Source organism: Corvus brachyrhynchos, unplaced genomic scaffold, assembly GCF_000691975.1.
Source record: "Corvus brachyrhynchos isolate BGI_N302 unplaced genomic scaffold, ASM69197v1 scaffold103, whole genome shotgun sequence".
Taxonomy (NCBI): Eukaryota; Metazoa; Chordata; class Aves; order Passeriformes; family Corvidae; genus Corvus; species Corvus brachyrhynchos.
Genome location: NW_008237436.1, coordinates 6,708,016 through 6,731,969, shown reverse-complemented (window position 1 = coordinate 6,731,969; position 23,954 = coordinate 6,708,016). Strand labels below are relative to the sequence as shown.

General features: G+C 39.8%; 2 protein-coding genes across 5 annotated transcripts in view; both read right to left on the bottom strand.

Moving 5' to 3' along the window:
- Positions 1-23,954, bottom strand: part of ATP8A2 (ATPase phospholipid transporting 8A2) — a 295,003-nt gene that overhangs the window by 40,183 nt on the left and 230,866 nt on the right. The gene's annotated exons all lie outside the window — the stretch shown is intronic.
- Positions 4,614-5,519, bottom strand: LOC103613644 (chloride intracellular channel protein 6-like). Its single transcript, XM_008631469.2, is given in 2 exon segments — positions 4,614-5,078; positions 5,081-5,519. Coding segments are annotated over 2 exon segments (720 nt in total). The 5' UTR covers positions 5,505-5,519; the 3' UTR covers positions 4,614-4,782.

The following is a 23,954-nucleotide window of genomic DNA, read 5'->3' as shown; positions in this document are numbered from 1 at the left end:
ACTTAATAGGGCTAATTCAGACATTGCTTTAAGTGTTTAGAAAATATTTTCAGTAGAAAGTAAAACACACTCTACCCCAATCTTGAAATTGTTGCACTTTTAGTGATGTTACAACTTAGACACCTTTGCTGCAGGTTTGCTCCTTTTTTTCTAATTTTTAAAATGCTTTTCAAAAGTAAATTTGAACCCTAACTTCGGTAGGAAGAGGAACAGATTCCATGCATAAAAAAATCCTAATACATATTATGAACAGTATCGTTATACAAACTCCTCAGCAAATACGTATTTACAGTTTGCAGACCATTACTCACCCCTCTTTTCCTTTAGAGAACTCCACTGTGCACAGTCTGCATGGTTTGGGTCCTCTTAAGCCTGAATGTTTCAGTGCTAGCACTGGGTAGTGTTCTTTCAAAAGACCTGAAGTTTCACCCTGCATTGGTAGTAGTACTAACTCTTAACAACCAAGTGAGTGAACAGATCTTCACTCTGTGAGACACAAGACTTGCCACAAACTAATACTCTAAGCACTCTATGCCATGTAACAACTGGTAGATACTGTGTCATAAACCAATCCATTTTTCATAAATTATTGTGAAGGAATCAACTAGCAATGGCTTTCTCACACTTCAGTGATAAAAAAGCTTTTTTACATTCTGCCAAAACCTCCTGCTCTTTCTATTAGCTTGTGTGGAATGGTCAGTATCTCCACCCCACACTGTTAATACTGTATAAAATACACAGATTGTTTTCAAATTCCTGTATTATACAAAATCCTCAAAGTGCTACAAACATCAGACCCTTAGAGATCACATACGTTAAAATATAAGTGCAAAGAGATGACAGGGCTAGCTCATGGTTACACAAATCGATTGCAGAGCTAGGCAGATTGCCCAAGTCCCCCAATTAAATCACACTACACGGAGAATGAGCCTACTGGAGCCCAAGTCTGAAATATAATCAATATCTAAGAATGCAGTCTTGAGGATTTTCCCTGTGCACACTGAAACACAATCTAGCCTCAACACGAATTGGTGTTTAAGAACTTTTCCCTGCAACATAACTGCAGCCAGCTCCAGGCTGGTCAGATTTAGTAGATTCAGGGCTGACAGGTGAGATCAACAGATTTACCAGCTCCCTCTTCAAGAAATGTCTAGGCTGGAAAAGTACCTAAAGAATAAGCCCTTTGGGTTAGTGGCAAAGTGTTCAGAAATGAGGCAGAAGAATTTGATTTCCCCTCCTGCTTACACCACTGGGAGTCAGAAGTACCTCAGATGAAATCAGCAGAGCTCTGCCACTGAAAGGGTGGCTGGATATTTCCATATCTGAAATAAAGATGTACAATGTTTTCCATAATGTAAGAGTTTTCATTCTAAAATTACTCAGATGAAAACAATGACCTCACTGGCTGGCTGGATTTAACACAATGACACATTGGTCCAGTCTCAAACCTATTTCCTCCCTCTCCCAGTCTCTGCTCATACCACCATATCCCCTTGAGAACAGTAGGAGGAGGAAAGGAGGGAAAAAAAATCCGACACCTCACTCAAATATTTTACCCCTTTCCCTTAATTTCGCCAGTCATACTTGAAGACACATGGAAGCCTAGAGTAAGATATCTATCCACTGCCTAGCTTCCTACTTATGAAGTTTGTTGGTATTTTTGAGGTAGCACCTGGACATAAATATAGGGAGGGAGAACAGGAACAGTCCTTTGAGCAAGAAGAAAATTGCCACCACCATCACAAACACATGTATTTGGCATTCCTAGTAAAGCCCAAGGTGTTTTGAGATACAGGTCTCAGGCAAGAAGCTTTTCATTAAAGAAGCTGCTGGTTATGACAGACAAAAGCAGGAAAATACAAATTAAAGTACAGAAGACCGAGAAAAATATAATCAACTCAAAAAAGACAAATTGCTTGCTTTAAGTTATTTCATGATCAGGAACTAGCAATACAAAGCTACAAAACAAAAACTAGTATCTTCCTGGGGAAGAAAAAACCCACCAAAACTAACTTCACATACAGACCCATGTTTTTGAAAAGACTCGTTAGAGCTATAACACCATAGGAGCACAGTGAGAGGATCTTCTAGATCCTTTTATTTTCATGTCAGGAACTCTTTTTCCGTAATGGAGGAACACAGCAGGTTAACAGCCTATTTTTATTCTATTTCTTAATGTAACTTACAGAAATTAGTATTTGATAGATACATGAACATTATCATTGGCCAAATATGTCCCACAGGATGTTAAAATAAGCTCTGTTTTGTGTTAACTAAAGATATATTCTACATACGCAGTCTTGCTTAAGGAAAAAATTACTTTATCTCATTACTTAAATAATATACAACAGTACCAATTAAACAAGGAGCTTGCTTATGCTACCCTCCATTATTACTCTGATAGCAGAGAATTAAGAAAATTAATCAGATGGTACTTTAATTTGATTTTATGGTTCACTAGCAGTGTAAACTCTGATGCAGTTCCATGCAGCCTGTAAGTTTTTTTCATTATTCATTACACTAAGCTAAAAAAAAAAAGTAAATTTAAGCTTCTTCATAGTCATTTGGAGAAAACCATTGGTAGTAAAATCATGCTTCATGTAAATGGGTAAGTGGATTCCTGAAATTTTACTAGAAAGCACAGGCCTCATTAACCAAAGGACCTTCTCCTCATAGTGGATGAAACACCTCAGCAAATTTTTACCTGAATAGCACCAGGCACTAATTATTCTTTCACAAATTAAAACCATGACCAACTTGGGAAAAAAATGCTGACACTGTTTATGTCACCCAAGATTTAATTTTCCTCACCTTAGTCAGGCTTGATACTATTCTGAATTACACGGCAGTTTGAGTTTTCTGAGATGAACCAAATTACACAGCTGTGCAACACAATATAATCTTCTTTTATATTCCAATCAAAGATGAACTCCCCCTGGAAAGTGTGGCAGAGCAGGACCATGGGCAGCTACAGGTGCTGGGCCGTGCCCTGCCACGATGCTGTAACTTCACTGAGCCAAGGTAAAACATGTAGGAAGGTGTCGCCAGTATGAAAGCAAAGTCATGCCTATACACACTTTTTTCTTGATATATTTTTCTCCTTCCCCCTCAAATTACACCAACAAAGGCATGAAAAGAAAGAACAAAGTAAATCTGAAAGAGTAACTTTGACAGACTTGACAATGTAACAGTTCGTCTTGTTCACTGCTTCGTGCACTTTAGGATAAACTTCTACTCTGCGTATAAGAAATTTATACTTTACATTCTCCTTTTGAAGTCATGTTCAGCATGTAACCACTTTTGTTTGGTGTCCGTAACTTTCTATGAAGGTTTTAAGAGCAACGACTCTTTTAGAGTAGCTGCCCTTATTTAATAACTGAGCGTTTATCATGAAAGCTGCAGGGGAAAAAAATTAATTTTACAGAACCCATCTTTGAATTTAGAACTCCAAGGGAGTTATGTTTAGCAGAAGCTGTTCCTTGCCAGCAAAGATACAGGATATTTGTACAACCTGCTAAGTTACACCTACAAAAAGATTCAGAACCTTCAAATTTCCTTCATGTGTTGAAAATTTCCAACTGTGCTACCACAACAGCACTGGCTTCCTCACATAAAATATATTTGTTTCAAGATACTCCCTCCTCCTCAGTATTAGCATTCCTAAGTAGAAAGATGCTCTACCAGGAGCAGAAAGATCACCTCTACCATGGTATGAATTTGTGTATATGCTCTAACTCAGAAAACATAGAAAGTACAACCACCCTCAGTGGAGTGTTTTGAAAGTAAGCTCTTAAACAAACAAATATTTAACTGGAAAGTAGCATTTTTATATTAGTGTCAAATAACACTTCCCCATCTCACATGATTGTTTCACTAACTTTAAAAAAAAAAATCTTTGAAATCTGCATTTATTCCTTTACTATTTCTTTTGCCATCATGTGTATCTTCATGCTAAGCTTTTTGTGCTTTTATAGATCATCTTAAGAGAGTGCATTAAAAAACTCCAACATTAACTATACTGTTAAATATTTCAGGTAAATATAATCAGGTATCTATCCACATGCCTGAGCCATCTAAAGAATTCTAGGTCCTGACTGAAGCTGCTGACCAAAACTCAAGTTCTACAGCACATATAAAGATCTGGAATGGCCTGTGGCAGCACTTCCCTCAGTATAAGTTCAAATTAGATTCAGCATGTTGTCCCCAAATCTGGCAAATGAGTTGACTTCAGCAGTACTGCTGCTCTCCAGAGTCCTGATGAAGCAATTTAAATGGGGCAGGCTGACACCTGCACTTGCAGGCAGCTTGTCCGAGAGTACTGCAACTCTACATGTGGTTTGCTGCTTGTGGTGAATTACAGCATTGAAACCCACAAATGGAAACCACTGTTGTTGATGTTCTGTTTTTAAAGTACTTATTTCCTAATATGATTTGAGGTTGCATTAACCAGGGTAACACTGTTCCCTGTGTCTTACATCCTGGAGATTCCTTAGCAGCTCAAGAGTTTCAGGAAATGGCTAATAATCACACAGCAAGAATTAGATCTGGTAACTGTGAAGGTCAGAGAAGTAGATCTTCTCCAAGTTTTTAAAATTGAGGCATAGGTTTATAAATCAATTCTTTTTTTTTTTTTTAAGAAGGAGTAAATAATACAATACAATCATTATAAAAGGATTGGCCAATAGCAGAACTTAAAATCACACTGCAGAATCTCTGCTGGTTTTTGCTTTTCCAGCTTGGCTGTTGTCCATCACAGAAGCAATAAACAGAGGCATCTTCTGGTTACTTCATTCTCTTTGCCACATCCAAATATGAATATTCAATCTCCTGGTCAGCAGGGCATGTGTTTGTAAATTCATCTCTTGCGTATACATTTTTCAAGTATCTCGAAATCCCTGTCATTTCAGGTGGAAAATGAAAATTTCGGTATTTTTTTGCAACAACCTTGATTATGTGGAGCTTTGGTAGGAGGCTGCAATCCACTAAAGTGAGCTCATCTCCGTCCAGGAATTTCCAACTGGAAACAGTGACCTCCTCCGTGCTGTAAGCATCGATTTCATCAGGCAAGGGGCTATTAAATAGTTGTCCAGCTTCTTCAGGGCTTTAAGCGAAGACTTTTCCAAATTTTCATTTGCATCTTTTCTCAGGTTCTTTATGAATGCAGAGAATTTTGCAAAGACATCATTTCCTGCAGAGTTCGACTCGGGGTGCTTCGGTGCAAGTTTGGGATACCGGGGCGGTGCCAGCTTTTCCTCCAAGAATTCCTCGATCTTGTTGATGTCGGTTTTCACTTCCCCGTCAAAAGTCACGAATGGGGGGTTGGTGCCCGGGGCCAGGTTCTGCAGGTCCGCAGGTTTTCTTTTCAAATCCACGGTTGTGACATTAAATATGACACCTTTGAGCCACAGGATCATAAAGAGGCGCTGAGAGAACGGGCATGTGGAATTCTTATCAAAGTCAACAGCAGCTGAAAGTACATCATTTCCATAGAGGGAGTCCTGCATTCTGAAAAACTGTGCCCTTTAAACTCAATTTTAGAGATCTTAATCTGTTACAGCAATGGTTGACTTGCATCAGATAATAGCCATTACTTCCCCACATTTTAGTTCTCCAGGAAGAATAATTTACTAGCTCAGTCACTACATAGTCACATGGGATTTTATCTACATTCAATGGTTACATTCTTAAAGCTCAAGGTTTTCTGTACTGTCATACTGCCTCTCCTGGAGGCCCCAAAAGGCTTTGGCTTATTTTAGCATAACTGCAGTTCAACTCCAATCAATGGAGTCTTACACAAATATATCGTTTTTCCCATAAAACCTTGCTCCTTTCCTTTGTTTTCATTCCCTGAGTAATTTATGTCATTGAGCTTGAGCACATACATGTATGCTTGAGCACATACAACTTCTTCACAGAGCCACCATGTCTCTGTGGCTTGTACTGTATGAAGTACATCTGTAGTGTCTCCCACCACACTCTCCTGCCAAAGCCTGGAGACACACCCTGTGTCTCTATTTTTCTCCCTTCCTTTCACCCTTTACTGAAATCTTCACAAGTGCATCACAATATAGTAGCAATTTATATAAATTCTCTTTTCTACATCACAACTCACAGCTACAGGTGTCTGCTCTGATTCCACAACTAAATGAATTGCAGCCAGAAGTTACCTTCCCAGCCCAGTGAGATGCCTGACAAGCCTCACAGTAATGTGCTGCAGTATTTGGTGTCTGTAGGAGATGCATAGTGCCATGCACCGCTCAGTCTTGGTCACCTTGTGCTACCCCTATGTTTCCACAGATGGTTGATGTCTGAGCATAGAACATTCCTAATGCAAGGGCCAGTGACAAACCCAACAGCTGAAGACAGGTAGTCCCACAGGAAACATTCCCTTAAGCATAAAACACTAACAAAATGACAAATTGACCATGAGTGCTAGTCCAAGGTGCAGAGGCTCCGCCAGCTGCCTGGCCCCAGGTCAGGCACAGCCACCTCCTGCCTCACACCCCTTCCCAGCAGGACAGACCAGGCAGCCTTTCCACCCACAGTGTGCAAGGCAGCGTGACTTTAAGAGCCCCACATTGCCAGCTTCTTTGCTGGGAAGAACACTGTAGAAATACAATACCACTTGGCGCAGTAATTTTATTTTATTGTATTGATTTATGCTTTCCCTTTAATTAAAAGGTACCAGGAAAACATTTGGTTTTGATTCAGATAAACAAACCCACCGAGGCCCATTCTGGGCAACTCCTCAGCACAGGCCCAGCAGCCCCATCTGCGTCTCCACAATGAATGACTTCCGCCGACGCGCAGCCCCAAAGACTCCCCAGATCCTTCCCCCTAATCCCCGACATCTGTTCTGCGTCCCGGCCGGGCAGTGGGACCCACCAGGGCTGCTGTCAGCGTGGCCACAGATGAGTAAACACACCAGCGCCTGTGTCAGGCTGCGTGTGATTTCAGCTGAGAACTCCGGACATGCAGCACGGTTCTCATTTAAAGCGTTCGCAATGTTGAGGAAACACCTGTTAAGAAACTATCCAAAATAAATTTACCGTGAGTCTTTTAAGAAGGAGAAAACCCATGATCGACAGCAGCAATACAAGATCCGACAGCAGCAGAATTCAAAGCCCCACTGCAAACCCTGACCAATTAAATACATAAACAGCACCATTTTTCACTTCGGGGTAACAGTTACTATATCATTTCTCATCTTCCACTTAAAATAGATGCTTTTCTCACTGGAAGACTGAAGTTTGACCGGTGCTGACCTAATTTATTTTCTTCTCTGTGCGAAAATCCTACAACGCCATGTTGTGTGTAGTTTTAAAAGAAACACTCCCATACAGCTACTCTTCAAAATTGTGTCAGCCGCATGTAATCAGGAACAGTTTTGAAATAGTTTCTGCCTGACTACTAAAAAAGGTGGATTGATATTCTGCTTAAAGTCTGCAAGGTACAGCAGATAAAGATCAGTAATTTTAGAATTTATGTTAAAACAGTAGAAGCATCGAGATTTTCCAAAGCTGTATTAGTGACACTGGAAACAAATCCCAAAGTCTTTAAGCCTTGGGGTAACAATTAGCATTTTTAAAAAGCTTGCCAGAAATCTTTTAATTTAAACCATTGTTTCCCTCCTTTAGGGAATCTGGAGGTTTACCTTGGCCTACAGTGGGTACCTCCCCCTCCTCCCTGTGTACACATCTGACCAGCAATCACACTGCAAGCTGCTTACTAATGATTATGGTATTTTTCAAGGACACTTAAGTGACTTTGGAGCATAGGTCACACTGATGCTTAAGTAGAGTTAGATCAAATATTTAAAATACTTTTCATTTCCCTGTTTCTTTCTATTCAGGGCTCTCCAGCAAGAACTATGCCGCTTACTGATTTGAGCTCTACACCATGTCTGTGCAGTAGAAAACTTTATTTCTCAGGTTGTAGTGTGCTGACTCTGGCTGGGGTAGAGTTCATTTTGTTCACAGTGGTTGGTACTGGGCTGTGTTTTAGATTTGTGCTGAATAGAGTGCTGATAATACAGAGATGTTTTTGTTATTGCTGAGCAGGGCTTGCACAGAGTCAAGGCCATTTCTGCTTCTGTACTGCCGGGCTGGGGAGGGGGCTGGGGATGCTTGGGAGGTTGGGAGGAGACACAGCCAGGACAGGTGACCCCAACTGACCAAAGTGATGCTCCAGACCATGTGACATCATGCTCAGTGTAGAAACTGGGGGGGAGAAGGAGGAAGAGGGGGATGTTTGGAGTGATGATGTTTGTCTTCCTGAGTAACCAATACACCTGATGGGGCCCTGCTCTCCTGGAAGTGGCTGAACACCTGCCTGCCCATGGGAAGCAGTGAATTAATTCCTTGTTTTGCTTCTTGCGTGTGCAGTTTTTGCTTTCCTTATTAAACTCTCTTTATCTCAACCCACGAGTTTTTCATCTTTAACCCTTCTAATTCTCTCCCTGATCCAGCTGGTGGGAGAGGGAGCAAGTGACACTGTGGGGCTTGAAATCTTTTCCAATAAATAAAATTCAATGTGTTTCACTAAAAAGTGATAGACATGGGGGGAAGATTGTATTAGTAATAGTCAGCTGAAGGCCTAAGAATGCAATTCTCTTGTCCGGGAGTCGAGAAAAGCTAATTCAGTGTCAGGACTTACCAGAAGTGGGATTGAAGAAACATAAATATTTTGTTGCTATAAAAATATCCCAACAAACCAACTGTGCTTCATCTACGTGTTGTCTTCATTCCAAAATGGACACCAGAGAATCAGAAAAGGTTGAGAGGAAAGGGAACAGAAATAATCACAGTAAGGCATGGCTTCACTGTGAGTAATGACTAATGCAATGATTTTCATTGAAGGAGAGAGAGAGAGAAAGATTACATAAAGGCTTGGAAAGGCAAGGATGGCAGAAAGCAGGTAAAAAAAATAATTGTTCCTTTCTTCTTCCAGTACAAGAACTTGGAACACCAGAGCAGACAGCCAGTGGCAGGTTCAAAACCATATGGAGGTAATATGCTTTCACATATATAGCATATGATTCATGGAGGTTGCTGTGGACCAGAGAGTGATCAAACTATATGTAAACAATGGTATTATTTCTGAATGTTGAAATTACTGAGCTGCTTAGAGCTAGGAGACTACAGAAGCATCATTACATCTGTTCCTATCCTTACACTCTTCCTAATCATCTGCCACTGGGCACTGTCACAGCCAAGACAGCAGGTTAGATACCTGTACTTCTGCCAAATATGCATTATTTGGATTGCATCAGCTGGAGGCTGCAGATAAAGGAGACGCTGAAAGCTCCAGAAACTAGGGACTTGTGCACATAGGAGCTGGAATTTGACTAATTCCTCTCACAGCGAGGCACCTAGCTCAGTGATACTTCTATCCATTACAGAAGTTCTCCAAAGCTTTTAGTTTATCTTAACAGACAAGTAAACTAAACTGTTAATAAAGCAATGCATATTTCAATCAAAAAGGGAAAGGAAGAAAGATAACTCAATGAAGATGTGTTATGCAGAGCTCCTTAGAGAACATTTCTAACAGAGGAGAAACAATACCAGAGTGCCAAGTGCTAGGGTTCAGCTCCTTCAAATGTGACAAGCTTTCAGCCCACAAACCCACGCGTTGTGGCCAGCTTGTGTCTTCCTATTAAACTTCTCTGCAAAGTGGGGCTTTGCAATGCCTTCCCAGGAACTATTTTCTTTTCCAAGGCACAGACATGGAACACAGCTGCACAGATACCGCCTCAGGTATATACTCCACAGAGTATCATTGTATCTCCTTCTCCCTACAAATACTTTCCAGCATGTCTGGGGGAAGCCTGAGAGGGAAAAGGGTGACATGGAACACATTCTAAGCCCCCAAATCATAACCTTAAGTTCCTTTCTCTCCTTCTTCAGGGACTGACCCACATGCACAGTGGAAGGGAAGGATGCTGAGAATTTGCACTGTGCAGGGAAATGCTCACAAAACAAATCCCACAACCACACATAATTGAGAAATCCAGACTTTGGCTTACTCAGGTTTATGAGAACCAAACCAGCATTTTAAATTCTTATTTTTGCTTTACTTTAAGTTTAATTAAGCTTGCCTTAGGCTCACAAGCCTATTGAATTTGAGACATTTTTAAGGTAACTGACCGGGAGAGTTTTTCTGTGTGCTCTGCCCTTAAAGTATGTCCCAAGTTCATTCACTCTTTTATCACAAGCCTGACAGCAACGTCAAAATCATATCAGAGGAAAAGAGTATTTTTTTTTTAATATTAGCTGATAAACATTAGCCACACTGAATAGTTTCAGCCTCTCTAGTAGCCTCAAGGGGTTCTTCTGCAAGATTCAAGATAAGATAAGAGAGGAGTTTTTACTTAAAGGTTGTGCTCTTTTGTTTCTCTCTCAGCTCTGAAATTGGGGCTTTCTGAAAGGGCTCCTGGCTCCCACAATAAACCCATTTGCTACAGACAGCAGCAGCATTATCAAAGACCTTATTACAGTTGTCACAAGCCAGAGCTATTCTGCAACTGACAGGAAAAATACGGGTTTGCAACACCAACAAATGCATCCAATAGCTTCTCCAGTCTCAAAACAGGCCATGAATTTGCCAGGAAAAAATAATCCAGAATATTTATGTTAAGCCTCATCCCTCCCCCTCCCAAAACTCCCTTAAGTCAGCAGGGAAGAATTGTTGAATAAGAAAAAGATTGCTGAACTCGGTACAGCGACAAGGTAGCACCATGCTAATGAAGTCAGTCTGCTTTTGCACAGGCAAAAAAGATTATAAGCCTGTGCAGCACAGGGGAAAAAAAAAAAAAGAAAAAAAAAAGATAAAAATATAGCTCTGAAGCCAAATATTTCAAAGAGGGATGAATCTGAAAGTTATTTTTTTGTGTGCTGTTATTACATTCTAGATCATTAATGAAACAATCCAAGAGGAAAAAATAAAGGCAGTGCAGTGTGGAAAGGAGGATATAGCTAGAGGAAAATTCAGAGTGCCAATTCCCTGTTAATGGTTCAGATTAATTCAGATGGGGTATGGTCATAAAGCTCTAGGGATTCACACATCCCTGCCTCAATTCAAGGCACTAATAACCAATCAGTATTTCAGATAAGACTCTATAAATATTTAAAATTTTTAATCTTTCGAGGGCCAAAAATAACATTTCCCATCGTGTCCTTGTCTTTCCCACAGCAACAACGATGAGATTTCTCAGCTGGCACTGCTGGCACCAGAATGACGTCAGGTGGTTTCAGTAGTGGCACTCAATTAACTTAGAAAGTTACATCTAATTGATCCATTTCCTGCACTGATAAACAACTGTAAACAAACACTTCTCTTCAAAGGAGCAGCTTTGTTCACAAATTAAAAAAGGAAAGGGGCCATCTGAATCACACCAGTCATGGCTGTGCCAGGGGTTTTATTATAAACACTATTTTTAGGGCTTTAGATGAGTGATGTGACATTAAATATGATGAGCCAAATTCTTCCCCAAGTTAACGTGACAGTGGTGCTTCTTCACAAAACAACCTTTGCTTTTTCTTTTCTTAAACTCTTCTGTGTTACTAACAGCCTTGTCTGTGTATATGTACACTGTTTTGATTTTCCTAACCCACATTCAGCCTTTCCAATACATGCTCATTTTTGGCACAGGAAGCTCACTACCCCCCTTCACTTACACTTTCATCAGGCCCAGTGTCCGATTTCTGTGTCTCAGTGGAACAACAGCCAGAACAGTAAAACAAAAGCCAAATCCCTCCTGTTTCTGTTTGCAACTCCCCTTATAGACAGACACCCACCCCTACGATTTTGATAAGCATTCATTTTCTGATCCTTTTTGCAAACCTTTCAAAATGTAGCCAGGAACGATTTCAGTGTAAACTTTATACTGATTTGAAAGAGGTCACGACACACAGAGTTACTTATAGTCAACTCCTCCACAACTTTTACTAAAAAGTCTGTTACTATAGCTGTACTTCACCTTGCCAGTTCCCCCATCTGTAATTTTGTTTCCTTATCTACTGGAAGAAAATGATACAATCACAGAAGTGTTAGAGCTGGGAGGGACCACCAGTGAGGTGACCTGGTCCAACCGCCCTGCTCAAGCAGGGTTTTCCTAGAGCCCATTGCACAATGATCACAAAGGGATCAGCTTGCCTCTAAATGATTTCAGATCCAATGTAAAAGCATGCTACAGAAATGCCTAATTATTTTTGCCACTACTATATTCTCCTCTGGTAGTGAGCCAGAGATTCTTAAATTTGGGGGATTAAAATTGCCACTGCCATTTCATTAGCCAAAGCATTTATTAATTAGGAAATGGAAGTCTGTACATTTTAAATTTTGGTGCGGTCACATATATTAATTGAGGCGTTCAAACCTACTTTTATTAAGGTACACACTTCACACATCACTTGAGCAAAGAGACCAAGTGATTGATTTCTACACACTGTCAGTTGCTATGTCTGTTTCGACAGATTCAGAGTGTTACCACATCCAATTGCCGTGACTAACGTGGTTACAACCTAAGACAGCTATTAGCATGCCAATAATGTTCCTGAAAATTACTGTAGCACCATATTTTGATTATGTATTTTCAGGAGTCAGGTGCCTTCTGTTAATTTTCCAGTCCAGACATCAGTGGTTTACCTGAAACACTTTAAAGACAGGAAATCAAACCCAAATGCAAACTGGCACACTAAAACAATCCAACCCTGTGTGCCACTTGGCAGTCAGAGTCCAGGACATGCTCACAGGAACAAGGTGTTGACAAGACCGGAAAAGACCGTATCTAAAATATTTTACCGAGCAGCAAAGGAGCTGCATTTTATTTACTAACCCAAGAGCCTAAGCATAATATTCCAGGACTGTCTGAAACTGCAAGTTTAGATTTATGAGTATTGAATGTCTAGAAGAAACAAAACAAAACAGGTGCTTACAAAACAAAAACAAGTGATTCTCTGCAAAGTGGATTCAAACCACCAGACTAAAGATATACCTATATATAGTGTCCGTGCCCATGGCAGGGTGTGTGTGGGTGTGGGGGTGTGTGTGTGTATGGGTGTGGGTATTTGGAACTAAATGACTTTTAGTGTCCCTTCCAATCCAAACCAGTCTTGGCCAGAGAAGACTTGGCTACAAGTCTTTGCCAGATATATACATACATGCATCTCAACTATGAATCAATTATGAAAGATGATGAAAATAAAAAAGAAATTAAACACTAAAATAATTAGGAGAGGTCAGTCAACTCCAGGAAAATAATACAGTAACACGACTCCATGACTTTTGACTGACATTGTAAGTCAAGTGCAAACAAGACTCACTGTCAGGTCAAAGAAGGTAAGTTAGTACCACACCATTACTATTACAATAGTAATGCTCCTTAGAAAATAAACAGGAAACTGTATAGTAGGGGAGCTCAAGTACTGAAAGGAACAAACTGAAAGGAGAGCCTGGAGCTCTCCAAGGCTAAACCAAAGATGAAATATCCAGAAGACAGCTGCTTTAACCTCCTTCAGAGACATCCCTGTTTTTAATCCTTGGCCAAGATTCTGCTGTTCAAAACATATCAGTCTTGAGTTCAGTCTCACTGACGGAATTCAGGTCTCCTTAACCTCTCCTCACTCGGAGCAGACTCCAGTGCCTGCTTAGATGTCAGCTGGACCCTGATAGGCTTTCTGGTTAGATCTGTCTACAACACAATTATTAGTGTTACAGCCTTTCCATGCAACAAGATCCCAATTAGCACATTCCAGCAGTAGAAGCTGATCAACTAATGTTCATATGTCCAGTGAGGGCCTGGAAGTAGGAGAGGTGCTAAGAAACCATTGCCTAGGGAAGCCAGACTGCCTAGGATACTTCCTGTCACATTCCACATTTCCAGCTCAGCAATCTAGAAGAAAGTTCCCTCTCTGACAGGCCTTTCTCAAGAGTGCCTCTCTTCACTGATGTCAGATATGGCATTACTCCCCCAAGACCACCTTAACTCTCAGAGCATTCAGAGAACAATTTCACATATGTATGGGAAATAAAAGATTTGTTTTTAAAAGTGGAAATACGCAATTATAAATGGAAAAACAAATACCAAACAGAACAGCACTATTTTCAGCTAAGAGCATTATCCCTTTCTGACTCAAGACACAAGAACTCAGATCTTGTTCATCAAATCCACAAAGAATCTAGATGAAGAGAGAAGGCAGCGCAGCAATATTACTGTCAATATCAGAACATTTAAGAGAAATAAGGTGAAGATCTGAACTGCTGTGGATTTTCCTATCTTCAGAAATCTTACTGACCCTGGCAGTCTCAAACCACCAAAGAGTTCACAGAACAATAAGTACTATCCTCAGTTCTTAGAAAGAGGTAATGCAAACATCCATGATGGCTTTTAACAGATTATATTTTAAATACACTGGGTCCAAAGGATGGGGGTGTGTGTATGTGTGTGTGTATATAAATATATTTATGAAAATTAGGTCTGGAAATTCAGATTGAATGGGAAGAGGGAGACCTCTGCAAATAAAAATGCAAGTGAGAGTCAGCACATGCAGCTGAATGCTGGTGCAGGGTGCCATTGAGCTTGAGGGTGTGTCTGGGCCATGTTGCAAATCCACACAGGGGCAAGATACAAATGCGCAGGTGACATTCCCTACATTGTAGTTTTCAGGGGAAAACAATGCTGGTGCATGGGTTGAAATGGAAGTGTAGCTTATTTCAACATGTTTCTGACCTGGACAGATAGGGTTCCCTGCAGACCATTCCCAAGAGTCTGCTTTGACATAGCCAGTGAAATCAAAAATTAGTGGAAATTCACACTACTGCATTCTCTTTAAACTGCAGTACCTCTCACTGTTTTAACTCGTGGATCCCTGCTTTGGATTTTACATAACAGAAACAGTGAGACTGAAGGATTTGATGTAAAACTTAATTTGAATGCTGTTAAGGCAGAAAATACATTCTATTTTGACTGTAATGATGAAGACTGAAATTTAAAAACATTGCCTAGAATACAACAGTAGAAATACAGTATGGAAAAGCAACCCAAAGGGAAAAAAATGACAGGAAACAATAAAAGAAATTAACACAGGCAATCAAATAACTGGAAGAGCTGCATAAAAGAACTGGTCTAGAAGGATATTTATAAATTACTTCCTTTTCTCAGAGGCCAACTAAATGCTTCTGAAAGAAATGAAAAAGCAGTCAGATGCTGAAACAGATGTGTTATGAAGAAAACTAAAACTAATAAACTCCTCATCTACAGCTTAACAGAACAGAAAGAAGTGAATTACAGGTATTAAAATTGCAAACCCAGACATTTAGTATAAAGCTAGAGAAAATGCTGGATATAACTGGACAGCAAGGCTGGGGGAGTTCCAGACAAGCCCGGATGCTTCCTGATACAAAGATCCTGTGGAGAGATATCAGTGAGGCTAAGAGCCCACAGAGCTTGAAAGGCCAGCAGAGGAAGAGGGGTCAAAGAAGCAATTAAACTAATGCAAACACAAAAAGCCCCAAGACCACACAGGTTCTCAGTATAGCTTTATAGCAGAAAACCCGACATTCAAGATACACAATCTCTACTCACTCTATCTGACATATCTACAAAGTGCAGTTCCCAAAACCAAAAGTGAGGCCAGTCTAGCAGCACAGAAATAAACAGACTGTTACGAGTATTGCACAGGCCAATCTTCTCTCTGAGGAGGGAGAAAAATCCTCTAAAAAACGTCCTCCCCAGAAGGACAAAAAGCCATCCATCCTCAGTCTATACGGTTTTAGTAAAGAGGCTCGCTATGGAATAAACCCTTGGGGCTGAGGCACAGGCAGGAGCTACATAAGCACATACATGAACTGGTAGCATGACCCTTACAGTATGGAACTGAACATACTAACACATCCTAGTCTGCTTCCAGACTGGTGCTGGCTTCTAACCCTATGTGTAGCTGCTGAATCCAGAGTTGCTCTACCCAATCTTACAAACATATGGTAAGTGAAGATAATGCACAAACCACAGTAATGACAACATGTGGCTGCTGTCTGTCAAAGGCCTGTATGGGCCATTCACTTAAGAGCTGGACTCAGTGGTCTTTGTGGGTCCCTTCACACTCAGAATATTTTTTGATTCTGCGATTTCACTTAGAGTGATCTCTGAAAATCTCTATTCTTGGGGATGGGGCTTAGAAATGACATGAAGATTTGAGTTACCTTACTAGAAAGCCACCACCTTCACCTCCCAAATTCAGCAAACTCTGCAACATGTGAACTACACAGAATAGGAAGACACACATGTCCCTGATTTCCTCTTTTGTTATTCACCTTAAATGAATTCCTGTTCCAAAAAGCTCCAAAAGAACAACAACCCACGCCCTCAAAGTCCGAGTCCCAATGTAACAGAATGTACAACTAACATGACAGAACATAAACTTGTTCTCTTGTCACATAATCTGATACTCATGTTAGGCACTTTCTCTGACTTGTATTATGAAATATGTGGATGAATTTTAGTAACACAAAGTTTTATGGCTTCTAGTTCTACTATAATTTTAAGTACACTGCTGAAAGAATGCATAATTAAACAGCTCCAAGACAAACTAGAGTTTGTGTGGTCTGAACTAATCAAGCATGTATTGCTCCTAACCTCAGTCAGCTATATGAAATTAGTTTTCCTATTATTTTTTGGGGAAGATTTGCAAGATAAAAGAAAGTGCCTACATTTTTCTTGGCTATGACCTACAGTAGCATTTAAAGGAAAAGGATTGCTAAGAATTGCTTTTCTGATTTGGTATATATCAACACAGTTATGAAAAAGCATTTGAGATATCACTCTAAATGGAATCATCAGATTCTGCCCTAATAGCAAATAAACTCCTAAAACCAATTATGGCACCTAGCCTCCTTTGGAAAGACATGATAACAATGCATACCAAAAGGTAATCAAAATTGTACCAGCCAGTCACCAATTCCTGGGAATCTTGCTAATCATGAGTTTTGAAGTAGGATGAACAATAGGATATGACCTACATACGTATTTCATTTTTTATTCTATACCCAATATCTGAGTTGATGCAAAAAGGCAATTACTAGGGAAATACACATCCTTCTCAGGTGGGATTTGTTGTAAGTCAGACATGGCTTGGGTCTACTAAACCCAGAAGAGCCCACTCTTGTCATTGAATGACTTGGGCATATAATGCACAGGAGAGAGTGTAGAACTCTAAGCCAACTCTTCTCAAGTGATAAAACATTAAAAAATAATACCAAATATATCATAATATTAAAATACCAAACTGACTTATCTGTAACTGAAAATTTATGACAGACTAATTGGAATTTCCAACTGGAAGCTATCTTGCTGGTCACTGAACTCACATGGGCAGCAGAGTGTCATTTCAAGTACACATTTACAAAGTTCTGGCTTAGTGCTTCGGTGGCTGCTTCTGGTGCACCACTTCAAATACACACAACATCTGTTGGTGTTTTTTTCAAAACACAATTAGTTTGTCATCTCATGAAAATATTAACCTGCTCCTTACAAAGCAATTTTTTTTTTCTTCTTGCTCTACTACTGTGGCTATTATTGGAAAGCTCTACTGGAATTTCCTCACCCTAGAAAGCAGCTCTTCAGAAGTACTTTTTAGTTGAGGTTACACAGGGCTTGTTTAGATCCCCTTGCATCAACACTGTCCTTGAGCATTAATAACATGTTTGCTTATTTGATGCCACTTCTTCACATATCTATACATATTTTAAGTAGAACTAGTAATAGTAAAACTGTATTTTAAGTAGCGTTTCCCTCCACGTTTGTACCCTTGCAAAGTACAAGGCAAATTCTTAGTCTCTCCTGGCTTCTGTAAGTATTTGAGAGGAACACTTTGCAGCCTTATAATAAATTTTCTTTCATGAGACAACTCAGAACCATGAACAGAATGAGGAACAGGATTATTAACTGAAAAAAGTTGATACTTTCTTCTGTAAAACTTTTTGCTCTGGTTTTTCAAACTTAAGAGTTAACTGGATGATGACAGCATGGGATGTGACATTTTCATTCAAGGGAAAGATGCTTATTGGACAGTTTGTTTTATCATAAGAAGAGTAAATCAGTAGCAAAAGTGATCACATTCTTTGGTGAAAATTTACAGCAAGAAGTAGCTTTACTCTATACCTCCCCATCATCTTCACTGAAAACCACCAAGAATGACCAAGAACACTTCCTGAAAAAAGATGAGGAAGCAAATAGTGATGTTCAGAAGATGGGCACATCACAGATACTAGCACTGGTTTAAGATCTTACAGAGAAGGAGCAGACAGGAAACATTTAGGGGCTCAGTAAACATCAACCTGTCAGTCCGGCAGAAATCAGAGACCTTCCCCCCTGTGGATGCAAAGCACACAGAGCTGCACTCTCACCTTAACTGAGAAATAAAATCTTCAACTCCAGTGACAGGGGTTAACTAAAAGTCAGGATGAAAATCCAGCCCACTGAGCTACAGAAATGTATTCAGTAGAGCTCTTTTGACTACTAATGGGAGTATTCTATATTGCCAAAAATCCTGGAAATTTCCATCTTGACAGCGACGTATCTTTCAACTGTACCATGAAGTAAAATGGAGATGAGACTCAAGTAACAGGTTTGGATGTGAATTTGTCATCATAAGAGGGTCTGAGAACACAGGCAGGATCCTTTGTTCGTTCCAGGGTGTCTGAAAACAGAACAAGCTCATCACCAGTCAGCAAGGTCACCAGCCCTGTGTTCCCCATTGCTAATTACCCTTGGTAGGAGGAAAGAAAGGACAAGGGATGTTCCAAGTCAAGGAGAGAGCTGATTTAAAAGTGAAAATCCATGCCACAGAGCCCAAAGAATGCAACAAGATCGCTTTGAAGCTAACAACCTACCCAACTGTGGAGGAACCCTCCTGCCTCCACTGGCTCTCCTGGTATGAGACCGAAGAGCAAGAGTGAACCCTCAGATTTCCTACAGGAATGCACTGTGCAATCACAGGGACCTTTTAAAGGGGACAGGTCCTCCCATTTGTAACTCTCTGATGACTTTCTACAACTACCCAGTTGCTTTCATGGTAGTGTAGTATTAGGAAAATATTTGATGTATTTTTAGCTTTCTTCTATTGTAGCTTAGCAGCTGGATTCAAAGAGAGCCAACACTCTGCGATCGACCTGACCTGCGTATGGATCAGTAACATATGCTCTACCAACCAGCCAAGAGTCCTCTAAAACATGACAAAAAGGACCAAGGCAGGGATTACAATTTTTAGGGAATAAATCCTCATGGATCAGGCAATAAGGTGCACCCCACTGTCACCCAGATTACTATGGTTAATTAGCAGCTTTTCATGTTTCAGTCAAACCTTGATGGTTCAATTCCTGTTTTTCAAAAGAATACTACTACTACATGTAACCTGAGAGAAGACAGAGGACTAACTGGATTAGTGACCTGATACAGCAACAATTTGTATGGCTTGGCTTGCCATAAATCCTGTTTAAACACTATCCTATTGCTTAAAGCTGGACAGTCAGTGATCCTCAGCCTGCTTGGCCTGTTATGGAAGTGACCAGAGCAAACCACTTCTGAGTAAACCAAATCCCTGCCTGTTGAGGAGACATGCCTTCACATGGCAAGGTTGAGAAGGGCAGTGCAGAACAGGGCAGTGCTTTAGGTAGAAATTTAATCCATTCTGGGGATATTACCAACTGGAAATATTTGACTTAAAGAGTTATGTGTTTCCATATATTAACATACTTCCCACACTTGCTCACATCTGCCCAAATAAGCTATGAAATAAATATTTTCCACATTGTAAATATAGCACATATTTTTAATGCTCGGTGACACATCACTTAATCCAGAAGTCAGCTTTTGCAACTAAGCCTTTCGTGGTACAGATCCACAGGCAAGTAAACAAGTTGAAGAAAATTTTGCAGTTTACTTACATTTCAGTTTGCACTTCTCTTGTACATAGACTTTGTTTTATTTACAAAATATGACTTGTGTCAGTAAGAGAGTAAGACCCAGATCAATTTTCTTCTAACAGAATACCCGTGACAAGAAGAGCCACTTCCTTACTCTCATCTGCTGTCTCAGTATCAATCCAGTGTCTGATGCACAGAATTAGTGAGATGGAATGTAAGTATAAAAGGTTCCTTGCAAAGGAATTAGTCTCTTCATTTAATCATATAATATTTTAATGATCTTGATTTATCCCATTAAATAATACCTTTCTGTCAAGTCATTGCTATGTACAACCTCCTCTACTTTTGATAAACAATTATCTCAGATACATTTGTTTAGTGAATTTTTAACGAAGATATTCTTTCTCCAAAGCATTTAGTTAAATTTTAATCCATCAATTGGTGGGCTTTCTTTTCTGAATTTTACCTTTTTTAATCCAAGAAATACTAGGTTTATCTGGATATATCCAGAACACTAAATAATTGGTGAATGAAACAAAGACACCCGTTCTTTAAAAGGTTTAGTCTGGCAACATAACAAAATAGGTGTTAAAAAGGCTGATTAAAAAAGCTAGAACCAGTATGATTAAGGAAACACGTTCATTCCTATTTTCACAGCTCTTCTGTTTTGCCAAGACTTCAGAAGCTAACCTGCCTACCAAGGTAGCCAAGTAATGAAATTAGCATTTGAAAAAAAACAAACCCAAACCTTTCTTACCTGGCAGAAAACCTGAATGGAACATTGTAAACAAATAGTATGGAAAACCCCTCAAAACCACAGGATGTTCACCCAATTACATCTCCACTAAGACGACCATAATAATGAACCTGCATAATAATTCTGACTCTTTCTGGCATTTCCAGCTTTATCCAATATTAAATTTAAAGTGAAAAATGTATTTGCTAGAAAATAAACTGCTAGTAGAAAGCTGAAGCAAGACTTTCCACGCTTTGTGCAAAGTTGTGATTGAACGACAACTACTTGCCCTGTGTTTAAACAAAAATTCTAATCGCACTTTTCTGTAAACAGCTACCACAAAAACTGTTGAAGTCTATTCAGGATATTGTCTAAAATAAGTACTAGAGTATTTGTGCAGCTTGTAGGAAAGGAAAAGGAAAAACTGAGGTAACTGCTGCTTGGAAACAGGTCAAAGACCATGAAAGGACTGATGGCTGTAGAATTCCTCTGCTTCAATTGAAGGCCAGCAGCAGCCCAGGATTTCTGTAAACATGACCATAACATGTTACCATAACTGCCGTACTATAGCTACAGCCTAGCTATTCACAGAGGAAGCAACAAATAAACTGAGCTCCTTCACTGATTATAAAATCAATTCCTGAAAGGTTTTTTTTGGGGGGGTGGTGGTTTTTTTGGTTGGTGTTTTTGTTCTGTTGTTGGGGGATTTTTTGGACAGAAAAATATTCATTCTCACAAGAACTTGCAGACCGACCTTGCTTTCTGAGCCAGGGTTACTAAATACACTATTTTACTAAGCTAATCGCAATTTACTAGAAATTTCATTGCAGTAGGATTAAATTCTACCAAACCAGTCTCCAAAACAAACCAACAAAAATTATGTTTCCTCGTCAGCTAAGTGGTGACAGATACTCAGATACAGTATCAGATACACTGGTAATTCCTGTAGAATTCTGAAGGGAACTGAAATGTTTCTCTAAACAGTCATGAACTACATGTATTTTCACAATTTATATAGCACTACTGCTTTGGTGTGCTATTATTGAAGACTGGTTTGTTTTATTTATTTATAATGTCTCTCAGTGCAGCCCATGATTTGGGGTAGTTTGATCACTTCATAGGAAAGGGACCTTTCATTAGTATTTTGATCTCGCCCAACACCCCCATGTTTTTTCAGGGTAAGATAAGCAGAAGACTGCTCAGCTGTTCTCTCATGCTACACAGTGTGGCATTTACTTGCTGAATGCTCTTAAAAGCTGTCTTCTAGGTCAAATCACCTCACTCCTCCATGCAATTTCCAATTCCTTGATTGAGGTATCTATTTTATGCTTCAACATTCATGCTAAATCTACCTAGAACCTGCCTGCTTTCAACCACACATCACTGTCTGCTCATCTGCCAGGTCGTCTTAAGCAGCCCTTGACAAATTGCTGTTCACTCTTCTCTCCCATTCCTTAGTTTCTGTGTCATAGAGACCCACAAGTCAGCCCCTCACTAATTTTGTCTGCCTCTGCACCAGTCTCAAGAACAGGTGATTTCTATTCTAGGCTCTTCTACATCAGCCTCCCCTCTGGATAAACTTGACAGAAACCTCTCTCCACTCTTTTTCTACATGCTCCGTCATATCTTTGCCTTAAAGCACCAATTGCTTAGGTCACTTCACTGGCCTTGTACACAGCTGCTTGAACAGTTTTTAATCCACACTAGCACTCTGCCTTGGATTACATGGCTATTTATTTTCCCCAAGAGAATCTTAGGAGGAACATTTTGGAAAACTTTTAGGAAAGCCAAGTCATTTGCCTCATCCAGGCTGCCTTTATCTTCCATCAGCTTCTTCAATAATGCTGATAATATAAAGCACTACAATTTCCTCACCAAAGCCATGTAATTTTGACTTAAGTTACATTAGCCTAATTTTCCCCTTATGCTCTTCACGTATGAAATCTCTGTGGGATGAACTCCATATTCACTTACATAAAACCGTATCAGGAAAAATTTAAAAGATAATTGACAGAGTTATTCATGGCTATTGCTGCTCTAATAGGAAAATTCATTCCTCAATTTCATTTCTGAGAGCTGAAGTAAAATTAAGTTATATCTAATTCTTACGCTTTCCCTTGAAGACAGACTTAATTTGCATACCTTTAAGGTTCTCAGGAGCACTTGTTAAAAAAGAACAGGAAGGGATTTTGAAAGTGCTTACTATGTTCCACTCATACAATAACTGTTTTATCAAGGAATTTACAGAGTACAGATTTACTGTTCTATCTTGTCATTATCTCCACTATAGTATTTGACTGATTCACTACTCCTGAATTTTCAATAGATCTCCTAACTTTCTCCTAAAACATTAAGATTTTCTAAGGTCACACACTGATTTCCATTAAAAAAATGCCCTTGGAATAATAATTTCCCCTTCATCTTCTACAATGAAAATAGATGTAAAATAATTCATAACTTCCCTGCCACCTCATCATCTACTTTAGCTATCACTCAAGTCTTGGTCGCTTTAGAGCAACCAGCCCTGCAGTCACAGATAAAAGGAGGACAATGATCAGCTGCTACTTCTGCCTACAAAGCACATAGAAGATAAAGCTTTATAATACTGATCTCCTTAACTCATCATGAGAGCCATCTCATGCAAGCATCAGTGGGCACATGCCAGTCTCTCTCACTGCTTCAAGACTCCCTGAAAGAAAAAAAAAAAATAGCTTGAGAGAAGCAATGGGAGGACGTCCTCAACTTATTTGAAGCTGCTTCTTGGAAAATGCTATCTTTCACTCTCTCCCTTCACTATCCCACCTCAGAACTGTCCTTTCTGGCCAAATCTCTGCACTTACCTCGGTAGTGTATAGGCAACTCTCACAGTGTGCAATATTGCATATTCTCTTCGATTCTCCCCTTTCTCCAGTGCTGAATATACAAAGCACACTGTAGGGACAGAGACTTTTTCTTAACAAGCGTAAGCCTCCTGAAAGCTCTCAGGAGTTTCAGCAGTAGGAGTTAAGTGTGGAGCTCAGAGAGGAAGTGAAATGGTGAAAGGGCCAGGATGCTCTCAAGATGTCTCAGGTATATGGTGTTAGCTTGAACTCTCTATTAAGAAAACATGCAGCCTCAGTAGGAGTTCAATGCAACCTGAAAGTACAGGTTAAACTTGGTTTCCACTTCAGAAAATATTTACTTCTGTTAATCATGTGATGAAGTACAACCAGCCCCCAACTTCACTCCTGCTGCTGTGCTGCCAACCCATCTTGATCTGAATGCCTCTTCAAAGGAGACTGAGCTCTTCCGCAGTGTA